The sequence below is a fragment of the Leuciscus leuciscus genome (genome assembly GCF_965113295.1).
Source record: "Leuciscus leuciscus genome assembly, chromosome: 22".
NCBI lineage: Eukaryota > Metazoa > Chordata > Actinopteri > Cypriniformes > Leuciscidae > Leuciscus > Leuciscus leuciscus.
In genome coordinates, this window is record NC_138746.1 from 31,786,639 (window position 1) to 31,813,470 (window position 26,832).

At 37.5% G+C, this 26,832-nt stretch overlaps 1 protein-coding gene across 5 annotated transcripts in view; it reads right to left on the bottom strand.

The window, feature by feature from the left end:
- Nucleotides 1-26,832, bottom strand: part of qkib (QKI, KH domain containing, RNA binding b) — a 113,824-nt gene that overhangs the window by 2,398 nt on the left and 84,594 nt on the right. Inside the window, exons 5-7 of one of the 5 annotated variants that reach the window (XR_014201757.1) lie at nt 14,040-14,127; nt 13,255-13,554; nt 5,183-8,061 (exon numbers count right to left, since the gene is read on the bottom strand). Coding sequence is in view for 4 of the 5 variants with exons in the window: in XM_082154644.1 (XP_082010770.1) it covers nt 7,958-8,061; nt 13,255-13,554; nt 14,040-14,127 (492 nt within the window). In the remaining variant the exon portion in view is untranslated. Of the gene's footprint in view, nt 1-1,842; nt 8,062-13,254; nt 13,555-14,039; nt 14,128-26,832 lie in introns of those variants that run through there. The other 4 variants (XM_082154645.1, XM_082154647.1, XM_082154646.1 and 1 more) reach the window with 4 other exon arrangements.

The following is a 26,832-nucleotide window of genomic DNA, read 5'->3' on the forward strand; positions in this document are numbered from 1 at the left end:
TGTCGGTGAGATAGAGAACTCTGATTGGCTGTTCAGTTTAGCGAACGAGTCAGTGCACGAGAATAAAAGCGAAAGTAATGAAAGCGAGCAAAGAAGTTAAGACGGCACAGACAGAAGGCTGTTATAATTTTACGCCATCTTACCTGAGCATTCGAATATTTTCATAATAACATGACACGACTGGAACGAAAAAAAGTGATCAGCGTGATTGATATTTAAAATGGTAAGCAAGCGCTGCTTTGTTTATGGTGTGTGTCTGCAGCTCTAGTTTCGGTTTCACTTTTTGAATGATGAAAATAGACTATTGATATCTGCTGCTGATATGGACAGATATTTACTTAGGCAGCACAGAACACACATGCTAGCTGAAAGTCGCCTTTAGTCATTTTGGTGTGTTCAAGCGCAACGTTTTGTCCGAGGCGCGACAACACAGTCAGCTTTCTTCGCCGCTAGTTCTTTGATGTCAGCTTGGTGTGTCCCGGGCTTTATATCTCAGTGCTAGACATTAAACAGTTAAATGTGTTATTATTCAGAGAGCTATGCTAAATTTTAGTGTAGTTTTATATGAAAATATTCCTATAATATATTAAAATATATATTTATCACAGCTTATTATGTTTATTTAATATGAATTTGTTCATTTATAAGTACGCAAATTATAGGTTTCCCCAAAACTGTATTAATCGCACAGCTCTCTATATAAAGTTGAATATATAATAAATCCAACTTTATCTGCATACATCAAGTACAGTCACGTAAAGCAATCCATACTATATAGCAAATCTCTTGCTTGTATTGGTGCAAAATGTAAAGTATATTATAATCTGCTAATTTACTAACATGTTATAAACATTAACATCAGGGGCCAGTTGCATGAACATAACCACTAGACTAGACTAAGTCTAAGCAACTTCCCACTAGGCCACTTGGATTTTCTATAAAGCTGATTTGAAACATATTGTGTGAAAAGTGCTATACAAATAAATTTGACTTGACTTTTTGAATTGGTGTTTGATGGCGGGACTTTCTGTTGGTTCGTCCAATTGAAAACGGGGAATATTCAATAAACCCGTTTGAAAACAAACATTTTGTGGAGCTAATTGCGAAGAAATGACTTCAGCTTTAACTAATTTGATCATTAATTGCACAAAACTTTTGCTGTGGGTTGACTGAATGTGAGAGCCGTGGAAGAACTGTTGGTCTTCATCTTTGTTATATAATAAAATCATGAGGTAAAAGCATATATCCTGACAGGTCACGTGTTAAGAAGGAAGAAATCAAGAGAGAAAACACTCAGAAAATACAAAAGAATACAACAGTGATAAATGTGTCTAATGGTTAGTAGCAGTCAAGTGAATGGACAGACTGGAGGAGCGGTCACACTAGGCTGAAGCGTGACAGGATATGATGTCATTAAACCCTTTCAATTTCATTTTTGATTTGTCCAGGAGAGATTCAAGTTCAAATGTTGGAGTGCATAATCTTAAACCAATGAATTGTTAATAAATAATAATGCATTCAAATGATTTGTTAGAGCCAAGAGATCAATCCAACATTATGGTTTTCGCTATATGACTTCAAACCTGAACTTCGGTCCACGGTGAAAGACAGATCTTCTGAGCATATGCTCACGGTGGCACGCGTACGAGTCTAGTGTGAGCGCTCACGAGAGAAGAAGCTGCTGATGAAATGAGAGGAGATCTGAAGGTGAAGGTGAAGGTCACATGACTGCTATTAAACACAGACGGCAGTTATGATGGAGATGGAAGATCAATGCTTTCTTGTTAAGAATCGAGGCATTGAGAAATTTAGTCAGAAATAATTTAGGTCCAAAACAACCGCTGGTGCCTTTTTTGTTTTTAATTCAATAAAACTTTTTATTGCCTTTTCAAATTCCTTTTTGTTCTATGTACAACAACATAAAAATCTTGGCCTTAATGATACAAAGCAACACTACAAGGTATTTTCTAGCATAATAGCCATGGAAATTCAAGCTGTGGGACTTTTAACCTTTACCCTCAGACTATCACAGGACACATAATATAAAATGCTTTTGCATATAAACATTGAAAAAGTCTTATCATTCATATATAAAGCCCTAACATATATCCAAAAATATAGGAAATTTTCTAACATGGTGCTATAAAGCTGCTATGATGCATATTTTTCTTTCCTACAAATAGCCCTCTATAATACCATTACTATCTCTTCCAAAAGTAAAATTTGACAATTCATATACATTCCTGCTTTATATATTTTTTTTAGATATATATTTTTTATAGATATTTTAAAAGCCACAAGTAAATACTATTTTCTTTTCAACAACAAAAATCAAAATAAAAAGAAGCTTACAGTAAAACATAAAAAAATGTATCAAGTGGAGTTTTTTTTCTTTTCTTAAATGCATTTCTACTCTCGCACATCCGCAGAGTGGCGCTGACACTAACGTCCACTCGCAGCGGTCAACCGCAAGACTCGACAGATTCACTTCAGTTTCGTGCTCTGAGGTGTGATGTAGCTTTCACTTTTTCAAAAAGAGATGAATGTTTCTGATGTATTCAGTGCAAAATAAAAGGCTTGTGCCACATAGAAACACTTTATCAAATGAGGCAAATATCGACAGATGGAAATAATAATAACAATAAAAAATAAGTAAACAGCTGAAATAAAAAAAGTGATTCGTGTGGTCCAGTACAAATGCACAGATTGGAAATCTGGAAGTTCTGTGCAAATGGGTTCTCAAAAGTAGATTTTCTTCAAAGCAGTAGTTCCATTATATAAAAACACGTATAGCACAAAAAAAGGATATGAAAAACAAAACAGTAAAAGAGAGGAAGCAACCTCAGTCTCTGATCTGCTTGATAACTGTGGTCGTTTGACAGCTTAAGCAAATTAAACATCTGAATCGTTGACCATGTGATTTCACCGAGTGCAACATGTTTCTGGATCAACGTCTTCGTTGATTCTCGAACAACATTCCAATCAGCCAATCAGATTTGAGGGACGAGTTTACAGTTTATGTCAAGTTTAGGCTCTTAACCAGGGTTAGGTGCTTCTACATCAGTGCTAGTCATTTCCCTCTGATTTTAGGGATACGTTATGGGCAGGGTTAGGATTAGGACTAAATATTCGGACAGGAATGTCAAATACGTTGACCCAGGAACATGTCTTACTAGGTCAAATCTGTGACCACACACACACACACACACACCCACACACACACACACACACACACTGTCTAACCTGCGCCGACTGAATTTATATGTATTAGATGCATGTGAACAGGGACATTTCAGAGTTTACAGTTTGTGGAAATACTGAGATAGACTTGATTTTGTAATTGTTTCATAATGCTGAGGTGATTATTGTCAAATCATTATCCACCTTAATGAATGGACTAATAAAATCTTTTATGATTAATGTAATTATTTTAAACATGCGGTGGGGTCCAAATTGAAATAAAATGCAAAACTATTTTAAGCCTGGAAATAAACAATGTTTTATGATTAATATTAATATTTATGATAAACGTTATGAAGCACTGAAGCTTGAGATGCTCTTCTCTTCTTTCTCGTTGTTCACTAATGTTATATTCTCAACATTAAACTCAGAATGTTACTCTGAATACTTAAGTTGTATATTTTATTTGTATATAGTCTTTTGGACTACAGTACACGTTTATTGCACTGTTCATTAATTTTTAAAGAATTTAATAATTCAACATTTTTTCTAATAATTTTATAACTAATTTACATCACAAAATCCACTCAGGTCAGTTAGTGATACAGACAGACTTTGTCACAGATTAGAAATTAACAGACTTTTTCTTTTCTTAAAAAAAGCAACTCGCATTGAATCTAGTGATTTTTTGGACAGCTGGTTAACATCACTAGTCATCATCATCTTTCCATTGTCTGACAGAAAATCTGTAAATGAGAAGAGTCCTTTATTGGACATTTGGCTATATATAGTATTAAAATCCAGTATGTGAGCACGGATTAGGGGAGAAAACGGATGTAAAACTGCAGACAATTGGCACATTACGTCATCTAGCGACATTTTGCTACTTTGCTACTTCCACTAAAAATATTTGGCAACACTGGATAAAGATGATATCCATTACACAAGACTGCAGACTATTAAAATATTGATAACTGTCAATCAAATCTCACTATCAGCAGAGATTTGATTATTACATTAGTGCTTAAATAGATCTTAACCAATTAACTGATAGATAATAAAATGGTCAAATTAAACAGGCTGTGCCCGTATCATATTCCAATTATTTATTACACTTATTGATTCACACAAGGTGAAACAGATTTAGTAAAGGCCATCTTTCCTTTCTTTAAAGCTGAAGTGTGTGAGTTCTGCACCACTAACATCATAAAACAGAATTACATCAAATAATGTCTGTTTTCAAACAGGTTTCTCCTCCTCCATATATTCCGCCACTGGTCAAGTCAATGTTGCTGTGTTGGGCTGGTCGGGATGCTCATGGGAAAAGATTAATGTTTTGAAGGAGTCTTTGGCTCATTCTCAGTCTTTACACATTTCAGGGGAATCAATCTGAGAATGGCTAACTAATAATTGTGACTGCATATATTTTAACATTGACAAAATGACACACTTCAGCTTTAAGGTTTTCATAATAATGGCATTTTTCAGTTTGTTCTGAAAGCCTGTAACCTATTGATAGCGGACACGGATTTCAACACGCATTATTGCTATCGCTGCGATTTCTATTGTATTACATGTACTTCTAAACAACCACTTTAGCTCATATACAAAGGACAAGTTCATGATGAGATCTATTCAAATGGTGTCCAAATGTTTCAAGAGTCAAAATATATAAAAGCTGATTTACTGTTTGCATAACTAGAGAAAACTAAAAATGAGTTGTAATTGGGTGAATAAAGCCCATGTTCACATGAAAAGATCCATTATTTGTCATCAACATCATGCTGAAATCATAAGGTCATCAAAATAATGGAATGAAGTCAACCACTCCACATATACGCGAGTGTGTGTGTGTGTGTGTGTGTGCGCACAGGAACTGAAGGGTTCAGAACAAACACACCTTATTAAATGGCACGTCTTTTAACATGCTCAAACCGCACATGCTTCACAACAGATCAGGACCAGCTACTGTGATGAAGAGAAGCACATGAACTAAACTAACCTCTGTCTGCGGTCACTACCCTTTGGTAAGGATGGACGCGCAAATCGTGCCTTCGAACTTTAGCTGTCACCGCACCTGCTTGGATTGCAATAACATCACCAGAAAACACATCAACATCAGATCAGTCAAACCTCACAGTCTCCATCAGGTGTGTTGACAAATGCAAATCATTTAAATTATACAAGTTAAGGCACAAATAATACTTTTGTAAAATCTCCAAACACGTGTTTGTACAAAATTCAAACATGGTTCATTTATCCCCAGTGGATCGGTGGGTTTTTGCGTGGCTTGGACACGGGATCACAGACATTACTCTCACCGGGGAAGCTTTACTACTCACGTAATCTTGCGCAGGAGCGACAGTGTTTTTAAATATAATACTGATAAAGTCCCTCTCTGAGATAAGGCACAGAGAGAACAACATTTAGGCACATCTGCTGGAGTACAAAACAAAACAAAAAACAGGAGAATAGAAATGTACGGCAATGAATTAAGTGATTAGTAAAGCAGAACAATCGATCTTTTTTTTCTCTCTCCTTCCAGTCCACACAAAAGCGTAGCAGTCAGCGGCACAGTCCCGGGGAAACGTGTGAGCATGAAGGCATATGTATGGCATTACAGGTACAGTCTCTGTGGGCTCTGGGAATAGCCAGTGTAAACGAACAGGAGTGTGTCGGACTGACTGCTAGGCCAGATTCATGCTTGAGAACAAACATCACTCAAAACCAACAAGGCAGCTGTGAAACGAAAGCGTGTGAATGTTAACACTCAGATGGGATGAGGGGCGCAGTGGGGATCCTGGGAAACGCTTTTAGCCATTCGTGGGGAAAGCCACACCTAAAGAATGAAGGAAGGGAACGGGGAAATTAGTGGCGGGAAGCAACACAGTCAGACGGAGCGCGCTCTAGGACAGTTTGTGAGACGATGGCAGGCAATCTCAGTGAAACCAGGTCATACACCGCCGTTCAACAGGACTGGGGTCAGGACTATTTTTTTAATGTTTTGAAAAAAGACTCTTACGGTCAACAAGGCTGCATTTATTTGATCAAAAATAGTATAAAAACAGCAATATTGTGAAATATTATTACAATTTAAAGTTTTCTGTTGTAATATGTTTTAATATGTTATTTATTCCTGTGATCGAAGCTGAATTTTCAGCATCATTACTATTATTATCAATGTTGAAAACAGTTTTTGTGTGGAAACTGCATATTTTTTCCAGGATTCTTCAATAGAAAGTTCAAAAGAACGACATTTGTTTGACTATTTACTGTCCCTTTTGATTCAATTTAATGTGTCCTTGCAAAATAAAAGTATTTAATGATTTAATAATATTCATATTATTTAATCATATTAATATTATTTAATATTTAATAACAAAATTCTTTAAAAGAACCCTTTTGAACAGCACTGTATATATGCATCATATTTCAACCAAAAATCTAAAGAAAAATCTGACATTATATTTTGCATAAAGTTGTTAAGATATTTTGCATTGTGACAAAAGTCAAATAAGAACATGTTCTCCTATATTGTCATTACTATAATGCATCTGGGTGTTCTGCTTTAGATTTTTTGGTAACACTTTACAATAAGGTTTCATTAGTTAAGATCAGCTAACTACTTTAGTTAACATGAACTAATAATGAACTGCATGTATACAGCATTTATTAATAATGTTTATTTTAACATTTACTAATACATTATTATATCAAACATTGTATTTGTTAACATTAGTTAATGCACTGTGAACTAACATGAACAAACAATGAACAGCTGGATTTTTAACTAACATTAACAAAGATTAATAAATACTGTAACAAATGTTTTGTTAATTTTTAGTTCATGTTACTAATATTCATGTTCATGTTAATTTTTAGTTCATGTTAATACATTAATGTTAACTAATGAAATCTTATTAAGCTACAGATACAAAAAAAATAAAAATCCTAAATCACAATAGATAAAAACTATTGAACTAAAACTGTAATACTTCAGTGTAACAAATACTACAATGTGTAAATACTTTATAAGCACAGCTGAAATGGTATCCTTAAGCATGTGGTTTGAACAGTGATTAGAAAAATGTCACCAAAAGTCACAAAAAAAATGTTACAATGCAAAAAATCTTAATTTTTCTTAACGCCAAACAATTTTGTGGTAAACTATGACCCTGACACGTTATTAACAGGCTAAGTAGAAAGGTTTAAAAGCTGGAAATGTCCTTGTGGTGTGATTATATATATTGAAATATATAATTATATAAAATATATAATGTCACTTCAGATTTTAAGCCAAAATGCCCCACCATAGTGCGTTAAACTGTCCTAAAACTGCTCAGTGAACAGCCTGGCTTCAACAGATGCCCGTTCTCAGATAGTCTCCCCTCACAGTTTAAGCAGCCCCCATTCGACCCCCACTGTCCCCTCACCATCCTCATGTTGCCCCTCCTGATGCCCCTCACCCTGATGTGTCCCGCTCAGACTGAGGGATGGGGGTCATCCAGAAAGGCTTGTGCAGCAGTTTGGGGCTCAGTGCTTTGTCTCCCTCATCATTGTACACACAAAAAAACAAACTAAAACATCACATTACAGATAAAAAACAAAAAAGTACAAAACCAAACACAGAAAAACAAAAACCATGATTTAAAGAAACAGACAGAATGAAAGAGGCCGGGGAGTACAGCCAGTCCGATAACAGGAGGCGGAGCAGGGGGGGCGTGTCTGCGGTGTGGGGGCGGGGCTTGTCGGAGGGGGCGGGGCAAATAGGGGCACTTTAAAAGGGAGGCCGACCGGTTGGCTCTCCGCGCTGGACTGTGATGGGAATGTGACAGGTCTGAAAGCCCAGGTAGAGGGGCAGCTCTTCGGCCTTTGAGGACGCTGTATAGGTCACACAAGAAAGAAGACAGGGTGAAAACCTCTCCAAAAACACCCTTCCATCTCTTATGGGGCGTTCACACATACAGACATTATATCACTCTTACTACCGCTTTAATGGTTCTGGGGGGCTGTTCATAGCTTTTAAAAATTTGATCACAAAAGCAATATGCAGGCCGTGGAAACATGTCGCCGTTTTAATCTGACAAGGAATCGGTTTACTTGCACACTAAGAATATTCTTAAATGTGAATTTCAGCAGTGCATTATAAAAGCTGTATGATTATCAATGAATGAATCAAACCTAGAATGTTAATCATTTCTGAGATGGTTTCTGTCATGCCTGATATTTGTTTTGTAAACAAATGTAAATTTGACATGAATTTACTTTTATGTTTTACAAAAATAGCTATATTTTAAATTAATTTTTAATTTTTAATAAAAAATACATTTGCATTAATCTAAAACTAAAATCAAAGCATAAACATTTTCATTACTTGAAATGAAATAAACATTAACTGCAATAAAAAAAAAACATTTGATTTCAGATTTCAGACTTTTTTTATAGTTTAAATTAAAGGGTTAGTTCACCCAAAAATGAAAATTCTGTCAGTAATTACTCACCCTCATGTTGTTCCAACCCCGTAAGACCTTCGTTCATCTTCGGAACACAAATTAAGATATTTTTGATGAAATCTGAGAGCTGATCACTCCTCCATAGACTGCTAGGTGGCCCAAACTTGCTGGCCCAGAAAAGTTATTAAAGAGATCGTTAATATAGTCCAAGTGACTACAGTGGCTCAATCTTAAGTATATCAAGCGACGAGAATACTTTTTGTGCGCAAAAACAAACATAAATAACGACTTTATTCCACTATTCATTTCCTTCTCTCTGGGCCTCGTAGTATTTTTGCGCAGCGCGTCTGTGTTGCACGTCATCACGCATCACACACGAGACCAGCGTCGGCCAATAGTGAGCCTACGTGGTGACGTGTAACACAGACGCGCTGCGCAAAAACACTACGCGAACCAACTAGAGGTCCAGAGAGAAGGAAATGAATAGTGTAATAAAGTCGTTATTTTTGTTTGTTTTTGCGCACAAAAAGTATTCTCGTCGCTTGATATACTTAAGATTGAGCCACTGTAGTCACTTGGACTATATTAATGATCTCTTTAAAAACTTTTCTGGGCCAGCAAGTTTGGGCCACCTAGCAGTCTATGGAGGAGTGATCAGCTCTCAGATTTCATCAAAAATATCTTAATTTGTGTTCCGAAGATGAACGAAAGTCTTACGGGGTTGGAACAACATGAGGGTGAGTAATTACTGACAGAATTTTCATTTTTGGGTGAACTAACCCTTTAAGTACTAAAATAAATAAAACTACATAAACTACAACTTAATACAACTATATAGACATATTGGTAACATTTTACAATGATTAGTTAACATTAATGTATTAACTAACGTGAACTAACAATGAGCAATATATTTATTGATGTATTTGTAAATCTTTGTTAACATTAGTTAATAAAAATCCAGCTGTTCATTGTTTGTTCATGTTAGTTTACAGTGCATTAACTAATGTTAACAAATACAACTTATGATTTTAATAATGTATTAGTAAATGTTGAAATGAACATTAACAAAGATTAATAAATGCTGTAGAAGTGCAGTTTATTATTAGTTCATGTTAACTAATGAAACCTTACTGTAAAGTGTTATTTAAAAATAAAAACTAATAAAAATGACAAAAGACACCACTAAATTACTAAAACTTTAACTAAAATTTAATCAAATTAAAAATTCTAATATTAACCAAAAACTATAATAGTTTAGTTTTTTTTACCCAAACCTCCATTTGTGTTATTTCATCGTGATGACTTACTATTTTAAAATGTGGAAATAATTAAGTTGTAAATGGGTAACATTTATGTCTCTCTCTCGTGGCATTGCATCACTGCTCATTTGCATAAATATGCTTTTTTCCTCAACTTTGCTGCATCACTGGCCACACCCACACGGTGGACACGCCCACACTGGCCACGCCCACACTGGTTACTGGAAATCGCCAAATTAAAATGTCTGACTTCCAGCTGCCCAGTTCTTGCAAAATCGCTGTATATGTGAACGGCCCGTCCTTCCCTCCACCCACAGACAGTGTAACGCCGAGACTGTCCTATAAGGACCGTGCTGAGAACCATCCTGCTTGAGACCGGCTCAATAAACATGCTTATTGGACAGTAGCTAAACCCTCCTTCATCTGCTCTAATTGGACACGCTGCTCTTGGCATTGGGACGGGCTATTTGTCGCTTCTCAACTTAACACCGTGCCTTTGGGAGAAGCCAGTGTTAAACTGGCAGAATGCTGTTGGAAACATGATATTCATAATCGGCTTTTCTCAAGTGCTTTAATGAAGCCATACAGCTTGTGTGGAGTGGAGAGGACAGGGCTTTTGAGAGAGAGCGCTCTCATTATTCATATAAAGCCAGTAGAGCACTTAAAAGCCAAATCATTTATGCAAACATTTCTTAAAAGGATTTTTTCTTCTTTTTTTTTGTGATGAGCGAGGACTTTTTACGACGCTAAATGGATTAAGTGGAAAAGGCTTGATGTATTGTTGTTTTTGTTTGTATATTACTGCGTATTACGTCCTTCTGCGACAGCAGAGGCTGGTGGTGCTGGTGGCCTTAATGCGGGAAACGAGAGGCTTTTGGTTGGTGTAGGAGGGCAGGTTTTGGGTGTGTTTATGTTGGAGGATATTTTAGAAGAAGGCATAGGGAAGGGGTGGGCGGTGTGATCAAATCTTACATCACAGTATGAGACATGTTATATCACGGTAATGTATTATATATCATAATATACATCCTCTTGTTGATACATTATTTTATTTTTATATGGAATTTCATGAACACAAAAGATCAGGGGCTGAATTCACAAAACATTAATAATAATACAATTCTTTTTAATGCCTATTTTCTTCTTACACTGTAAAAATTTTTTTTTTTTTCAAAGTTCACATTACTGGAGAAAATGTCAGTCTTTCTACTTTAAAATTTCATTTTTACTTCAATGTGTTACTTGCCATTTCTTTGTAATTAAATATGAACTTTACAAGAAATTTCTAAGTGAAAAGGGGAAAAATAATCCAACAGCAAGGATTACAGCTGAAAAAGGTTATTTTTGCAGCTGACCTTATTGCTTATGCATTTGTAGGAGTTTCCCTTTCAGATGCAAAATTTATGTGAGGAGAGTATTTAAAGGAATTGTGCAAGCTGATTTACTAAGGTTTGCGTACTAAGTCAATTAACTGGTATTTGCACCATTACTTACCGCTTCAAAAAATCACGTCTTAAACCAGACACTAGTTTGTGCTGCTCTTGGTAGATTGTGTTGGTCATTACGGAAATGATCCGGCTAACCTCTTAAGGTTAAATATTTTATTAACAATTGTATGCACACTTATTATGATTATTATGGTGATCTTCAGACAGCGGCAAAAGACGGTCTTTGGGGTGTTTTTCATCGAGCTAATCAGCGAGTCTTCAGCAAGAATGCCATAAAATCAGAACATTTTCTTCTCAAGATGTTCTTCAGAAAATATGTGAAAACTTTTTGAGCATTTTTCAAGATCGATCCTAATGCTGCGTTCACACCGAACGCGAATTGAGCGTCTGGAGCGTCTGGAGCGAGTGATTTCCATGTTAAGTCAATGTAAAGGCGCGTTGACGCGCGTCTGGAGGTCCTGCGGTGCGACAGATGCGTTTAGATGCGCGATGGATGCGATTTCGCCTCATTCGCGTGTCCAGTTCATGCGAAAGAGGCGAATTGAGCGTCTGGCGTGATACGCACGTTATGCACGAGTGATTTTATTTGGTGCTTTTTGTGCATTCATGCGTTTGAAGCGAATTCGCGTCTGAAAACAGAGTTGAAAAATCTGAACTTTGGCGTCTGTTCGCGCCGCGTTACCCTTACGCTGCTGTTCTGCTCTCCAGAGCAAATACAGAGCAGTGACTCTCTCGATGAATGCTCGATCAACATCAGCCATCTCGCAAACAGACCACCGCCTAGCACTTGACCCTCCCACAAGAAGCGAATTTCACCTCAAAAGGTGCGTCTATTTCGCTTCAAACGCTCGCTTTACACGCACGTCCAATTTGTATTCGTATTTATTCATGAAGTCTTTCGCTAAGTTGAGATGTTTGATCGGCAACCGTAAACAGCAACTTAAGTTTTAAGCTTTGTATTTTCACATGTTTATCCCATATTTCTCTATGATACATGTAAATAAGGAAAAGCAAATATATTTACTGTGGAATAGCAAAATGTCACATGCTAAATATCATCATACCGCCCATCCCTATCGTACGGCCATAGTAGACATGGGAGTCCATCAGGGCTTGACTTTTTGTGGCTACTGTGGCTAATGGGTTTCCAAAGTTACTTGCCTCACAGCATTTTCATTGGCCACATGGGGAAAATCTGCCATATGGATATTTTTTATATTATTTGATCATTTGGCAGCAGGTACATTGGGCTGCTGTCACTTAAAGACCTGAAGCACACATCCATTATACTGTTACACATGTGTTTTCTTTCTCAACTGTTTACGTTCACTTAAGACATAACTGAGTTTACGTGTATACTTGCCAATACAGACATTTTGACATTATTTTGTGTGTATTTGACTGTTTAGGCGCAATAAACAGCGACTCAATTTAGTACCGCGCGCTTTGGGTGTGAGCACAAAATCTGCGGGAATGCCGAAATTCAAGCCCTGTAACACCAACAATATTTATCTGGGGCAAATGAAGCGAGTGAGTGAGGGGAGGCGGGTTTGTGTGTCACTCGCTGTCGGAGAGATGAGAGAGAGAGAAAGAGAGAGAAATGAATATTTCAGATATTTCAATATCGATTTGTAGCGAAAAATCTCTATTTTTGACAACACTACATTGCACTTAGATTATTATTTCAGATGCCTTTTTAAAAGACTACAACTGAAAAATGTTTATAGGTCTATTATACATAAAATTCAACCCACCAAAGTGGCTAGTAGGAGTGACTGCATTACACGCCACTGCTGAAAATCCACCAGCATTCGGCGGGTTGGTGGTTGTTAATGTCAAGCCCTGGAGTCCACGGGCCACGCTGAAAGGGTCTGGTTGAGGTGAGACATTGGCAAGTGTGGCTATGCTTACCTAACACCCCGCTGGAGTCGATGGGATACTCCAGAATGGAGGTGGCGGGGGCCAGTGTGTAGGGGTAATCGTAGGGTGTGGCGTAGATCAGGCCTGACTCTGGACCGGACTGCATTAGGGTGGCGCCCGCCGGGTGGGTGGAGCCGTTGGGCATGACGGTCTGGATCTGGCGGATGAGGGGCATGAGGGTCGGCCCTGCGGGCGTAGGCGTGCGCAAGGTCGTGGGCGGCAGGACAGGTGCTGGGCCGGTGATGATCCGAGGCGCCTGGGCGCTCGCTGCAAGAGAGAACGCAAGGGCAGCTGCGGTGAGCAGAAAAATGCGAGGGTAGGGGTGGATGAAGACGGGTGGGGTCGGGACAAAAAAGACAAAAACAGTTAGAACCATGCACAGGCAAACACTGGACACAGAGCATGACAGCAATGCTAAAGCTGTTCAGCTATTCATTAGTAAACAATGCCAGCGGACTCGAAACAATATCGCACTCCTGCAGTTCTACAGGCCTCAGTACTATTTACTCAAGCAGCAAAGCGAGGAGGAGGATGTCACAACATCCAGTAAATTAAGGAAACATTGTTTTCACAGATAGCAGAGCATGTTCTCAATTCTTTCAGTTCATTAGCTGCTCTTTGGATGTAGGCGCTAATTCTGGATCACAATACTGAGACTTGTCAGAGGATTTATCAGGGAATCAGGGTTACTTGGATTACTGATTACTGAGAGCCGCACTTACAAAGGCTTCACACAATACTGTCTCTGTTTGCTAGCAGAGGAAGGGGAAGCTTACGTGATTTGATATTGGCATCTCTGTACGTGCCGTTGAGAATGGCCAGTTCCATCAGTTGCATCTTCTTCAGACTGTCCTCTCCTTCGGCCTGTCGGAATAAAGAGACGCGAAGAGGTCAAAAACATAAGCATACTCTTTGCTACTGCTACTATTCAGGCTGCAGCTGAAAGCATTTTCTAGTAGAACATTATTGTACAGTCCTGTTCCCCACATGCATACTATGCACTTATTATAGTAATTACAAAAACTGGGTAATAACTAGGTACTTACCCTGAACCTACCCCTAAATTTAACCTTAACCCATGTAGTTGCCTTATATTAACCAGTACTTTCTTAGGTTAGTACACTGTAAGTACACGTACAGTAAAATAAAGTGCAACCCATTTTTTTTCTTCAAATCTAACAAAGTCTCGCATATGTTTATCTAATACTTGGCCAGTACATTTCAAGCACAAGGTTGTACATATTTAATATGCGTTCTTCCTCTGCTTGGGCGGTAATAAACCTCAGTTCTCCAGGGTGATCGAGTTTCCTTCAAAAGGATGTGCCATTAAAGCATGTGTTCAGGTAGCTAGCCATAAACATTTCGGGAGTTTAAATAACTCTAGGTAGCTACTAGCTATAAACTAAGTTTAAACTAATCTGTTCCGCCGTGACAATAGACAACCGAAAGAGAAAACTAATTATAGAAGACAACGACCTGCATTAATTCCCGAAATAAGCAGGGCTTGACATTAACACCAGCCAACCCGCTAAATGCTTGAAGATTTCAGCAGTGGTGTAATATACTATATAATATATATACACTATTCAATAATAGCCTTTTAAAAAATCATCTGAAATAATAAACTAAGTGCAATGTTGTGTTGATACATATCGATACTGAATATCCGAAACACTTCCAATACAAATTTTCCGCAGAATAGACACACAACACCAGCTGCGCTCTCTCTTTCTCTCATCTCTCCGACAGCGAGTGACACACAAACCCTCTTCCCCTCATTCACTCATTTCATTTGCTCTGGATGAATATTGTTGGTGTTACAGGGCTTGAATTTCAGTGTAATTGCGAATAATTGTACTCATTCCCACAGACTTTGTGCTTACACCCGAAGTGCACGCACATAAAGCCGTCTCTCAGAACTAAATTGAGTTTTTTTCCACTGCTTATTGCGCTTAAACAGTCAAATACACACAAAATAAGGTCACAATGCCGGTCTTGTTTTAAGTGAACGTAAACAGTTGATAAAGAAAACACATGTGTAACAGTATAATGGATCTGTGCATCAGGTCTTAAAGTGACAGCAGCCTAATGTACCTGCTTTTTATTATGGGAATTATGGGATGATATAAAAAATATCTGTATGGCAGTTTTCCCTATGGTATCGATGTTAAAATTGTGGCCAGTGAAAATGTTTGGCTTTTTCTTTGGAAAAACACTAGCCACAGTGTCAATGTCAAATTCAGAGTATGATTTACCATGCTTGGTCTTCGCATGTCACTTTCACTTTTATTATGAACTGCGTTCAGACACATTTTTGGAACGTTAATGTGAAATCGAGTTTGTGAAAAAATATTGTAGCTTTTCCAGCTATTTTCACTCATCACTCCAATCCACATCTCCCATCACAGTATTTGACGGCATCTTTTTAGCTTTTTAGAAGATTTTTATATTTTTTTATTGTATCAATTGTTTTGTATTGTATATCTCCTCAATTTAACATGTTTTTCTGTACGATCTATTAAAAAAAGAAAGAAAGAAAGAGAAACTTTTAGCTTATGATGAAAATGGGGTTAGAGTCTAGTCTTTGTTACACGTTACATGTAGTTGCTTTAGTAATTACTATAAATTGTGCTTAATTACATGCAACTAACCCTAAACCACACCCTAATCCTAACCCAAACCCTAGAGTAAGTACATCTAGTTGATTATTATTACTCAGTACTGAAATGTATAATCACACTGTAACACTGACACCTTAAAATAAAGGGTTACACTTTATTCTAGGGTGTCATTGTTACAGTGTAATTATATATTTAAGTACTTACTGTAATGTAATGTAATGTACTTACTATAGGGTTAGGTTAGGATTAGGATTTGGTTGAGGGTTAGTTGCATGTAATTATGCATAATTTACTGTTATTACCATGGTAAGTACATATGTAACAAGGACACTGTAAAATAAAGTGTTACCTAATAAAGTGTAACTGAAAATGGCCGTGCTTATTTGGACAGCTGACATCATGTCTGAGGGTCTCAGAGAGATCAGTGCTTCTCCCTCAGTGTGTGTTTGTGGCGTGTGGAGATGAGCTACAGTAAGAGAGATGAATTTACTGCCCGGTCCCCTGCGCTCCCCAGTCACCGCTGAAACACTGCCCGCTCTCTCCCTGTGCATCTAAATATCAATACTTTATTAAGTCAAGAGCCGGCTGATGAATAGAGTGGGACAGAGCTGTTATAAATCACTCTCTGTCTTTATTTAATCAGCCTAATGTGCTCTGTCCTTGAGACGCTGGCCTCTGAGAGCACACGTTCACTTATGAGAGCCAGAGAAAGTTGCGGGGAAAACTCTTTTCAGAGATGGCCTACATACTGTAGCAGAACTTAAGAAAGTTATGTTATGAAGTTATGAAATATATATGTTATTTCTTCCTGTGTTGTTGTTTTGATCTACACTACATCGTCCTGGTGAGTAGACATGCTTTATTAGTGGTGACAGATGACGGGACCGCAGGAGGCTACATCTCTTGTTTTGAAAGCTTCAGGAGGGTGAATTGAGCTTGGTCTTACGGATAAGAGAGAGTATTCAATGGCTACGCTTATGTGGAGAGGAATATTAGCACACTGCTCACTGCATTCTGCATGGCAGCTGAATCATTTAGAAAGGTTTTAGTTAGGTTTGTGGTAAAACTATTAGCCGTGACTATTGTAAGACTGATCCAATAATGAGTAAAGAGAGATTTTTGGTAACACTTAACATGAATTAAGAATGAACAGTATTTATTTATCTAAATTAATGTTAATTTCAACATTTACTAATACATTATTAAAATCAAAAGTTGTATTTGTTCACATTGGTTTAAGCACTCTGAACTAACATGAACAAACAATGAACGGCTGGATTTTTTTATTATTAACTATCATTAACAAAGATTAAAAAATACTGTAACAAATGTCTTTGCTCATTGTTAGTTCATGTTAGTTAATACATTAACTAATGTTAACCAATGAAACCTTATTGTAAAGTGTTAGAGATAAAAAAACAAAACAACTAAAATACAGTAAAAACTGTAATATTGTGAAATATTATTACAGTTGAAAATAACTGTTTTCTATTTTAATACATATCTATTTTATTTTCATTATTTGAAAAACCAGTGTTGGGTTAGTTACTCTAAAAAAAGTAATTTATTACTAGCTACTAATGAAATCTTACTGTACTAATTACTCTCTCTCTAAAAAAATGGCATTACTTATTATTACTAATTGCTTTCTAAATCCCTTATCCTCCTCAACCAGTTAAACAATACAAAGATAGACATGAAACTGCTCTTTTCAAATAAATGTTATAATATTTGCATACATTATTCTTGAACTGATCAAAGTATTTAAATGGAGAGGGTTATATTAAAAATTCAAATTTTTACATACATTAGACTTTACATTTTGATGTTAAATCAACATCATATTAATATAATTGTTCTATACAGTTTTAATGCAATTACTTCAAAAGTAACTGTGTTTAAATTACAGAAAAATGAAGAGTAATCCCTTACTTTTTCAAAGGAAAAGTAATTCAATTACAGTAATTCATTGTCACACTTGTTGTGCTGCTTTATATTTTTGTGGAAACCATGATACATTTTTTTTAAGGTTCCTTTGAATGTTCATAAGAATACCAATTATTTGTAACATGAATGTCTTTACTGTCACTTTTGATCAATTTAATGTGTCCTTGATGAATAAACATAATTTTTTTGCAAAAAACAAAACAAAAGATAAAACCCAAAACATGGCCAAACATTTCAACAGTAATGGCCAAAATGTGCAGTATAAAACCTAAATACATTTGAAGGAGGACTGTATCCCACAATGCAATGCACTCGACTTCCTGACCTTCCGTGATGAATGAACCACATAAAATAACTGTGATTTTTAACACCTTTTTGTTAACTCATTTAATTGGAATGACAAAATTTAGGATATTTTTACATCTTTCCGAGATGATGAATTAAACAAATACAGTGTGGCATAATCATAGCATAATGCGCATAAATGTGGCATAATTACATTTCGAAACATTTTTGTTGTCTTGCGTCAGATAATATTCCTATAAAACAGTCGGCAGCACACAGTGTCCAGCACATTCCCATCACACCCACTGTTCAAAGCCTGCAGTTTCAGGTACGAGCCAGTGAGAGGTGCTGTGATGTCATCAAAGCGTTCTGTGAAGGTTGAGGTTGGGATCTGGAGGGATGCTAACTGTCCCAGACAGTAATTTTAAATCCAGTTTGTATCATGTTCAGCACCACATATTGTGAATTTTTCAGTCTGCCATGCTTTGGCAGCCCATCCATTTTTCAACCTACAAATCAAAAACAGCTTTCTGCCATTGCGGGGTTCAATACTGATGACATCACTTGGGTTTTTACACTTGCTGGTAATGTATTCCAGCACAATCTCCCTCTTTCTGCTCTCAGTCACAATCGTTTCTTTCCCCGGCCTCTTCCTCTCCACTGTCCTTCTTTCATCCGCATCTCTCGCCCTCCTTCCATGACAGCGTTGCCGAGGGCTTTTCCTGCTCACGCAGTGAAACCGAGACACACTGACAGAACAAAGCCTCTCTCTGCAGCAGAGCTGATGGTTAATGCGTGAGTCTCTGCGTGCGAGCGCTCCAAGCCAACGCCTCTGGTCCTGATTTCCCTTTAATATATAGAGGACTCTGGGGTGGCTGAATCAAATTCTCGCCAATTGGCCACCGGGTTCTGACTAATTTTGCTTCGTTTTTCTTTCAGCCTGATGCCTATACTGTGCGTTTCGATTTCTCCCATTCGCTCGTGGCCTTCTGCTCCTCTTGTCCTGTCTCTGTTACACTGAATGAACTGACCTTCACATGATCTGTGACTGCATGTTCATGTAAGGCGTCCTGAAGATATTCTGTCAAGTCTTGTTTGCTGCTATTCCACGTTTACACGTCTTTGGAAGCCGTATATGTAGCTGGTAAAATGTAAAACCTTTGTTTTGGGACAGTGATTGTATGCAGAGTCATCGGATCTTGTCACATGCATTTGACTACTTCCAAATGTGCTTTGAGTGATCCAATCAAAAACTTTGCTAACACTTTAGTTTAAAGTCCAATTCTTACTTTTAACTAGTTGTTTATTAGCATGCTTGTTACTAGGATATTGACTTACTAACTATTAATAAGCAGTAATTAGGAGTTTATGGAGTAGTTAATAGTGAGAGTTGGACCCTAATCTAAAGTGTGATCAAAACTTTTACTCCCGTTCAAAAGTTTGGGGTTGGTAAGATAAAAAAAAAGAAGTTTCTTATTCTCACAAAGACTGCATTTATTTGACCAAAAATACAGTAAAACAGCAATATTGTGAAACGTTATTACTGTTTTCTATTTGAATGTGTTTTAAAATGTAATTTATTCCTGTGATTAAAGCTGAATTTTCAGCATCATTACTCCAGTCTTCAGTGTCACATGATCCTTCAGAAATCATTCTAATATTTCTTATTATCAATATTAAAAACAGTGCTGCTTCATATTTTGGTGTAAACATCAGGATTCTTTAATGAGAAGAAAGACCAAAAGAAGAGCATTAAATATAATAGAAATATTTTGCAACTTCACAAATGTTTTTACTCTCAGTGTTGATAAATTTAGAGTACGTTAACATGACAGCGATGCACTAAAAATGGAAATGATTTTCCTTTACATTTTTCATGTACAGACGACAACATTGTCAAAATGATCACAGTTCACACGGATTCGCGAAACAATAAAAAAACACTGTATTATTCATGCCAGGCCAGTAGATGGCGATGTCACTTTGTAAACAAACACTACGTGCCTATAGACTGAATACGTAACACACATGCTCATGACGACACCGTTTCCACAAATTCATGTTTTTACATGGAGACGATAACGGTATCTTTTTCAAACTTGCATTTTGAAACCCATTTTCAGGCCCCAAAAATGTTTAAAACGCATACATTTTTTTCCGTTTTTAGTTGAAAACGGAGTCATGTAAACGCCCCCTTAGTGCATTCTCGCTGAATAAATGTATTAATAACATAGTGACCCCAAACTTTTGAACGGTAGTGTATATTTAGAGCTGACCACTGTGATCGGATGACCCAATGATGATGTTAATACCATTTGTAAACAGTGCCTTAAAGTGCTTTGACACAGGCTCCATCAGTAGGTCCAGGCAGAGAGACTAGAAGTGTGTGCGTTCAGGTCAGGCAATGTAAAAGGCTTTTAAAGTCCGCTTGCATAAAGAGGAATCACTCTGGAGCTATTCAGACTGGGATCACGATGACCTTTAGAACACAATGCCTGCCAGCCTACAACTTTCCATCATGGCCTGTCAGGTCTGCACCTCTCTCTCTCTCTCTCTCTCTCTCTCTCTCTCTCTACAGTCTCCATAGGCATCTGGAGGTCATTGCGTGTCTGTGCTCTTGGTTGCTACTCAACTACATCAGTGTATTAACAGTATCATCTTTCACTTGCATCAAGTTGAACTCAACTTTGTTTAACTTTGTTGCATCGCCAACGGTCGTTGTCGCTCAACTCATTGGAAATCCTGAACTCTCATTAAAAATGAATGACTGCAGGTTGCTCTGTCATTGCAAATCACTGGCAGCGTGAACGCCAGACTGTGTGATTCCAGCAATCCTATAAGATCATTACAACACTGTATGACATCGATCTAATAAACTTGGATACGACATGTATGTAGACTGTATGATGATGACACCTATTGAATCATACGACGCAAGATAGTATAGAAGAATAAAACGTCATCAGCATGTGCTAGTGGTAAACAAAAAGAGCAAGAGTTTAGTTTTTTAGGTGCACTGAAAGAAAGAGGAGAATATGGACTAGGGAAAAGAGGCCAACTTGGCGTGACAATTTCGCAAATGGAGCTTGAAGTAATAGTTTTAAGTTTTAGCGCAATGTAAAGTTGATCAATACGCCATTTCGTGTTTATTTTTTATTGGCTAGTCAGTAGATGTAGGTCGTAGCAGCAAACACACTGTGAGATGATCATGTTCAATTAATGACACTGTCAGAACAATGTCGAAGGCTATGGTCTGAAGACCGTGAAAACATCCGTCTTTAAACCTCTCCCAGTGTTCGATGTAGGAGCACTGTTTATGAGCCACGACCACAGGAATCACCATGATTGGTCATCTTTTTCCTGGGACAGCCCAAAATCAATGTGTACAGGGCATTAGGTGGCATCCTAACTGAAATGGATCCTCTTAAGTGACGGATGTGGAGCGTTCTACATAGGCAACGACTCAACACAACACTCAAACAGTGAAGCACACTGGAGACTCAACCACATCTGAAGTTAGCATGTTGATCACTCTACAGTGTGATACTCTAAAAGGCATACTACAGTAGCACTCACAAATATTGAGTAAAATAGTCCATTTTAAACAGTTGTGCTGCTTAATGTTTTTGTGGAAATCAAATTTTTTTTTTTTTTTTTTTTTGATGAATAGAAAGTTCAAAAGAACAACATTTATTTGAAATATAATTTTTTTGTAACACTGAACAGTAAAAGTCTTTACTGTCACTTCTGTTCAATTTAACGCATTCATGTTGAATAAAAGTATGACCCTACACACTTATTGACCCTAAACTTTTGAATGGCAGTGTGTGTATACATTATAAACAAATAATTTTGTAAATATATCTTTTACATATAATCGATATTCCTCCTGTTTGGTCTGCCATGCATTCTGGGATTGCATGCAATACTGACTCAACGCCTGACTTAAATGCTCAAGTTCTTTAAAGTCTGGAGGATTCTTATTGGCTGTCATTGATTTTATAGTTAAACTGGAAAAAAATGGTTTGAAAGTGATTCTTCAGGATGATTTTTAGAACTATATCTTTATCGTTATAGTTCTCGTCCTTGGTGTGAATTGCGTCTATCCACCTTATTCCTGACGACCTTACTGCGTTTTGAATTATGGGCGGCACTGCCGGTCTGGGGAACTTCCATTCAAAAAGGCTGAAACGAATCAATTCAAATCATAAGGTTGCCCTACAAATAAAGATGATCGTCAGTTTGACTGGATGAGCTGTCAATTTTCCCAGACATCATGAGAATAACGTTATACTTGGTATTTTAACGTGACATGTTATAACAAGAATATCTATGGCAAGAGCTCTTTTCAGTCGCTGCTTTCTTTTTTTCCTTTGCAATCCGCTGTAAAAGTATGAAAAAGGAAAACATGTACTGCACATTTGTGGTCTGTTCTCCCGAATTGAATTTACGATATATTCCATTAGTAATTCACTGAAATGCATGAAGAATCTCTCGTTATTCTCCTCAAATCCTCACGTCTCTTGTTTTCACAGGTAAATGCAATTTATAATCAGTCAAAATGACGGAAATCACTTTGAAATAGTATCGTACGTAATGCTGAAGTTAATGAACATTTTTGATTAAGGCAACATAAGTTACATAAAACATATATATATATATATATATATATATATATATATTAGTGGTGGGCCGTTATCGGCGTTAACGTGCTGCGTTAACGCGAGACTCTTATCGCGCGATAAAAAAAATATCGCCGTTAATCTATTCTCCAAGTTGGGTTGGGAGATGGCTCTATACTACACAAGCTATGATGACGCAATCTACCCGCGGCCGCGAGGTAAACCCGGCTGCAACGCATATTCGTCGTCATCTTAAGTAAACACGGCTGAAAGTGAAAGCTGGTGAAAAAGATCGGTGCAACATCCATTATTTGGACTTGGTTCGGGTTTAAGCCGTCAGACGAGCAGCAGCAAACTATATACAGAGTGTGTGGGGTCAGCACGCCAGAATACAGTTATCTTTCGTGCTTGAACTTACAATAACACACACAATTATGCCAAAATGTCCGTTTTGTCGAGTATCTTCATAACATAAGAGCTGTCTTATGATGAACGTCAAGAGTTGTGAAAGAATGAGGCGCGTGCGAGAGCCGCGTCTCCGTCAGCTGGTCTTAAAGAGACAGCAGCCAATAAAGCTTTCTGTCAGTAAAGTTAATCAAAGAACAAAAAGAACAGAGAAAATGACTCACTGCTGTTGACTAAAGTTTTTTTTTTTTTTTTTTTGCTATAATAAGGATTAGTCTATATTTAATTTATGCAGTGCAGTTTGACAATTTCGGTAAATGTCCTAGGTCTACCTGTTTGACAGGCACAGGTAAATATGACATTTATTTTTAACTCTTGTATTATTGAGACAAATAACAATATTGAATTTATTTTAATTTGAAAACAGTGCATTTAGTTGTTGTTTCTAGTTTGAGTTGAGAAATGGGCTACAAATTTCAGCATTATCACTAATCTGTGTGTGCATTTTACTTGAGAAATAAGCAAGTTAACTCATGAAACCATTTGTTTACTATATCGCAATCACATATCGCAATATATAATCACAATATGACATTTTCCCCAAATCGTGCAGCCATACTTTTCAGAAAAATGTATTTCGTATCATTGTCTTGTGAACTAGTCATTTAGCTTTTGATCAATAGTGATTGGCATGTTAAATCCCACGCCTGGTGTGTGTTCCTTTGGAGGGTGTGGTTGTCAGGTAGGGGAGGGGGCCCATGAGCTTCAGTGCCCAGGGGCCCCTGGGGGTACTAATCCAGCCTTGCTTAGTGGTGTAGCACATCATCTCGATTTTAAGAATCGTTGTTGTGTTTCTTTTTAACTGAAAAGACATCAGTTAGACAATATTCTAATTTTAAATTTGGGGTTTCATAAGCTCCAAGCCATAATAAACATTAGACCTACTTAAGTCTCTGCAGCTAGTGTACTTAAATTTTATTTATCTGCAAAATTATGTTGTATACTTACAGTTTTGCACAATATATGTTCTCAAAACTACATACACCCTTTAAAAAAAAATACATTTAGCAGTTGTTTAGCATGGGTCTGTGTAATCTGTTCTGAAATGGTTTTATTATAATATACTGTATATCGTTATCGCAAGAGGCTGCAATGTATATCACAATATAGATTTTAGGCCATATCGCCCATCCCTAATTGATAGCCTATAGTAGTTGATAATAACATAGGCCTACCTAATGTTGCCTACGGACGGTAACAGTACAGTAGTAACCTTTTACAGTCTATGAGTAGAACAGCTTTCTCAAGCAGTTTATGATGCATTTTGGAAACAGGAGATGAGCCCCTGGTCTAATGCGCCACCTGGCTTGAGAAACCCGTTCTCAAAGACTTACTTTTATAGTCATTATTTGGGTAGCACACATATTCTGAATGCCTTCGGCAGAATTCAAATGAGCCATTTTAATCTAGATTAATCTAGATTAATTTCAAAATTAATCTAGATTAATCTAGATTAAAAAAATTAATCTATGCCCACCTCTAATATATATGTATTAATACAGTGTTATTTATACCCGTCTGTTATTGCTGTGGAAAGACTCGCTTTTGGGGTTATTTGGTCTGTTGAAAGCACCTTGTTGAGGCTTTTAGACTTTTAAATTTCCTTTTAATGTTTGATGAAGGGTGAGTAGATTAATGTAGTCTCACTGTGACACTTTTTTTAGTATTGCGTTCACAGAGTGAGCTTTTCACTGATTGCTTACAGTTTAACGGAAGTTACACCTATAATTCTTGCAAAGCGTCATGGGGCGTAGGAATAAGGTGGATAGAATTATATTGCTTCCTACATTTCTAAAAGAGTCTTTGTGTCAGGAGTGCACATATGACACCTTAGAAAGCTGTCTCGATAGGCAGCGATATCTTACTGTCTCTCTCTCTTTCCTCATTCACCTCTTCCTCTACATGCGTTTGCAGCTGCTTTTCTTCCTGAAGTTAGATTGATGGAACTGTTATGTGTTTATTGGCTTGAGAGTGGCTCTTGTTTGAAGGTCCTTTTACTTTATTTTCTTTTAGATGTCATTCTGTCTTTTCTCTTCTTTGTTGCTACAGAGTGGACACGCAACCTCCCGCTCTCTCGCAAACCACTCAAGTGATTGCTTTCTCTCTAACAACACAAAATATGATCCAATTTTATACTTTCCAGTGCTTTATTCTATTACACGCTTTATCTTATTAGTAGCAATTTCTCAAGGCCAAGGACATATAACCGAACCTGTCAAACGTGGTTCAGACGGTCATTGGTCGAGCGGGAAGACTGAAGGACAGAGGTCTGCTATAACTGGCCGAATGAGGACGGGAGGACCCGACGAGTGGAAACCGGAGCGTGTCCCAATCGCGGCGCACAGCTGCTCTCTTACAACACACAAACACAAACGCTTGGCTTCCAGCCACACCTCATCCTCTCCACGGTCCTTCCTGTTCCTCCACGACACACCAGAACCCGCTGATTTATCTCCTCCCATCCCTCAGCACTACGACTCTCTTCCTCAGAGACTCTTTCCACAGATAAACTATAGAAACAGACATCACTGAGTTTGTTTACATGCATAACATACTTGAAAAATATCAAAAACCAATCCTTTAAGCGTTTACATGCAAATTAATTAACCAACTAATCCACAACAAAACTATAAGTTGACAGATTTCACAGACACTTTCCCTGCCTTTCATTGGTCGGTCAAACAGATAGCCCCGCCCCAATCTCATGGCATTGGCTTAGTCAATGCTGGTCAGTGGTGTTTTTCCCGAACAACGGCGTAACTCGCTGCTAAACTACTGTAGTACGATACATCATTGAAGAAATCAACTAGCTAGCTTTCCCGAAACCGTATTGTCGCAAATTGGTCGTTCAACCACGTTGGTTAATAATGTCACTCACATGATGGAGTAATAACTACTTTTAATGAATTTGTTTGAGATCTAATTAATGCTAGATGTTTTGCTATAAATTACAGACATGGCATCTGAGGAATATTTCTCATTTTTCTGATTTGTTTTGCTTTATTTCCAAATTCAATCACTGGCTCGTTCTTACGAACTAGAGCTCGTTCGCACATGCGCACTCTTCAAAAATGCTTGACAAACTAAAAGACGTAAATGACATTTGCATGTATTCTAAATAAAATATATAGATTGCACTGAATGTCAGCTTATTTTGCTCAAGATAGGGATTTATTAAGTCCACATGTCATGCAAACAAGACAAGCTTCAAACCACAGGTGGAGAGCTGTCGTTCAGACACACAACTGTGCGATGCTGTTTGCCAATGTTCGTTGGAACGATGTTTTCGGGAAACACAGACTCATTAAACTACGCTGATAACGACGAAACTTGCGACCATAGTTGGCTAACAATGCTTTTGGGAAACACAACCCAGGATGATTTGGCCTGTTGTTCAGTAAAATGCTGCCTGGCATTGATGTCAAACTCAAACTAAGAAAAAACGAGCTGCGATTTTGAGTGTTTCGCAGCTGCACACATGACGGACCCACCCAATAGAAACATAAGGACAACCAGAGCTGCATTCATTGAGAAATAACGCACATTTCCTGTTTGCTTTCACACGCTCACACACACACTCACAGATACACACTACTTACGGTCATTGTGAAGATTAAAACTGCTTTATG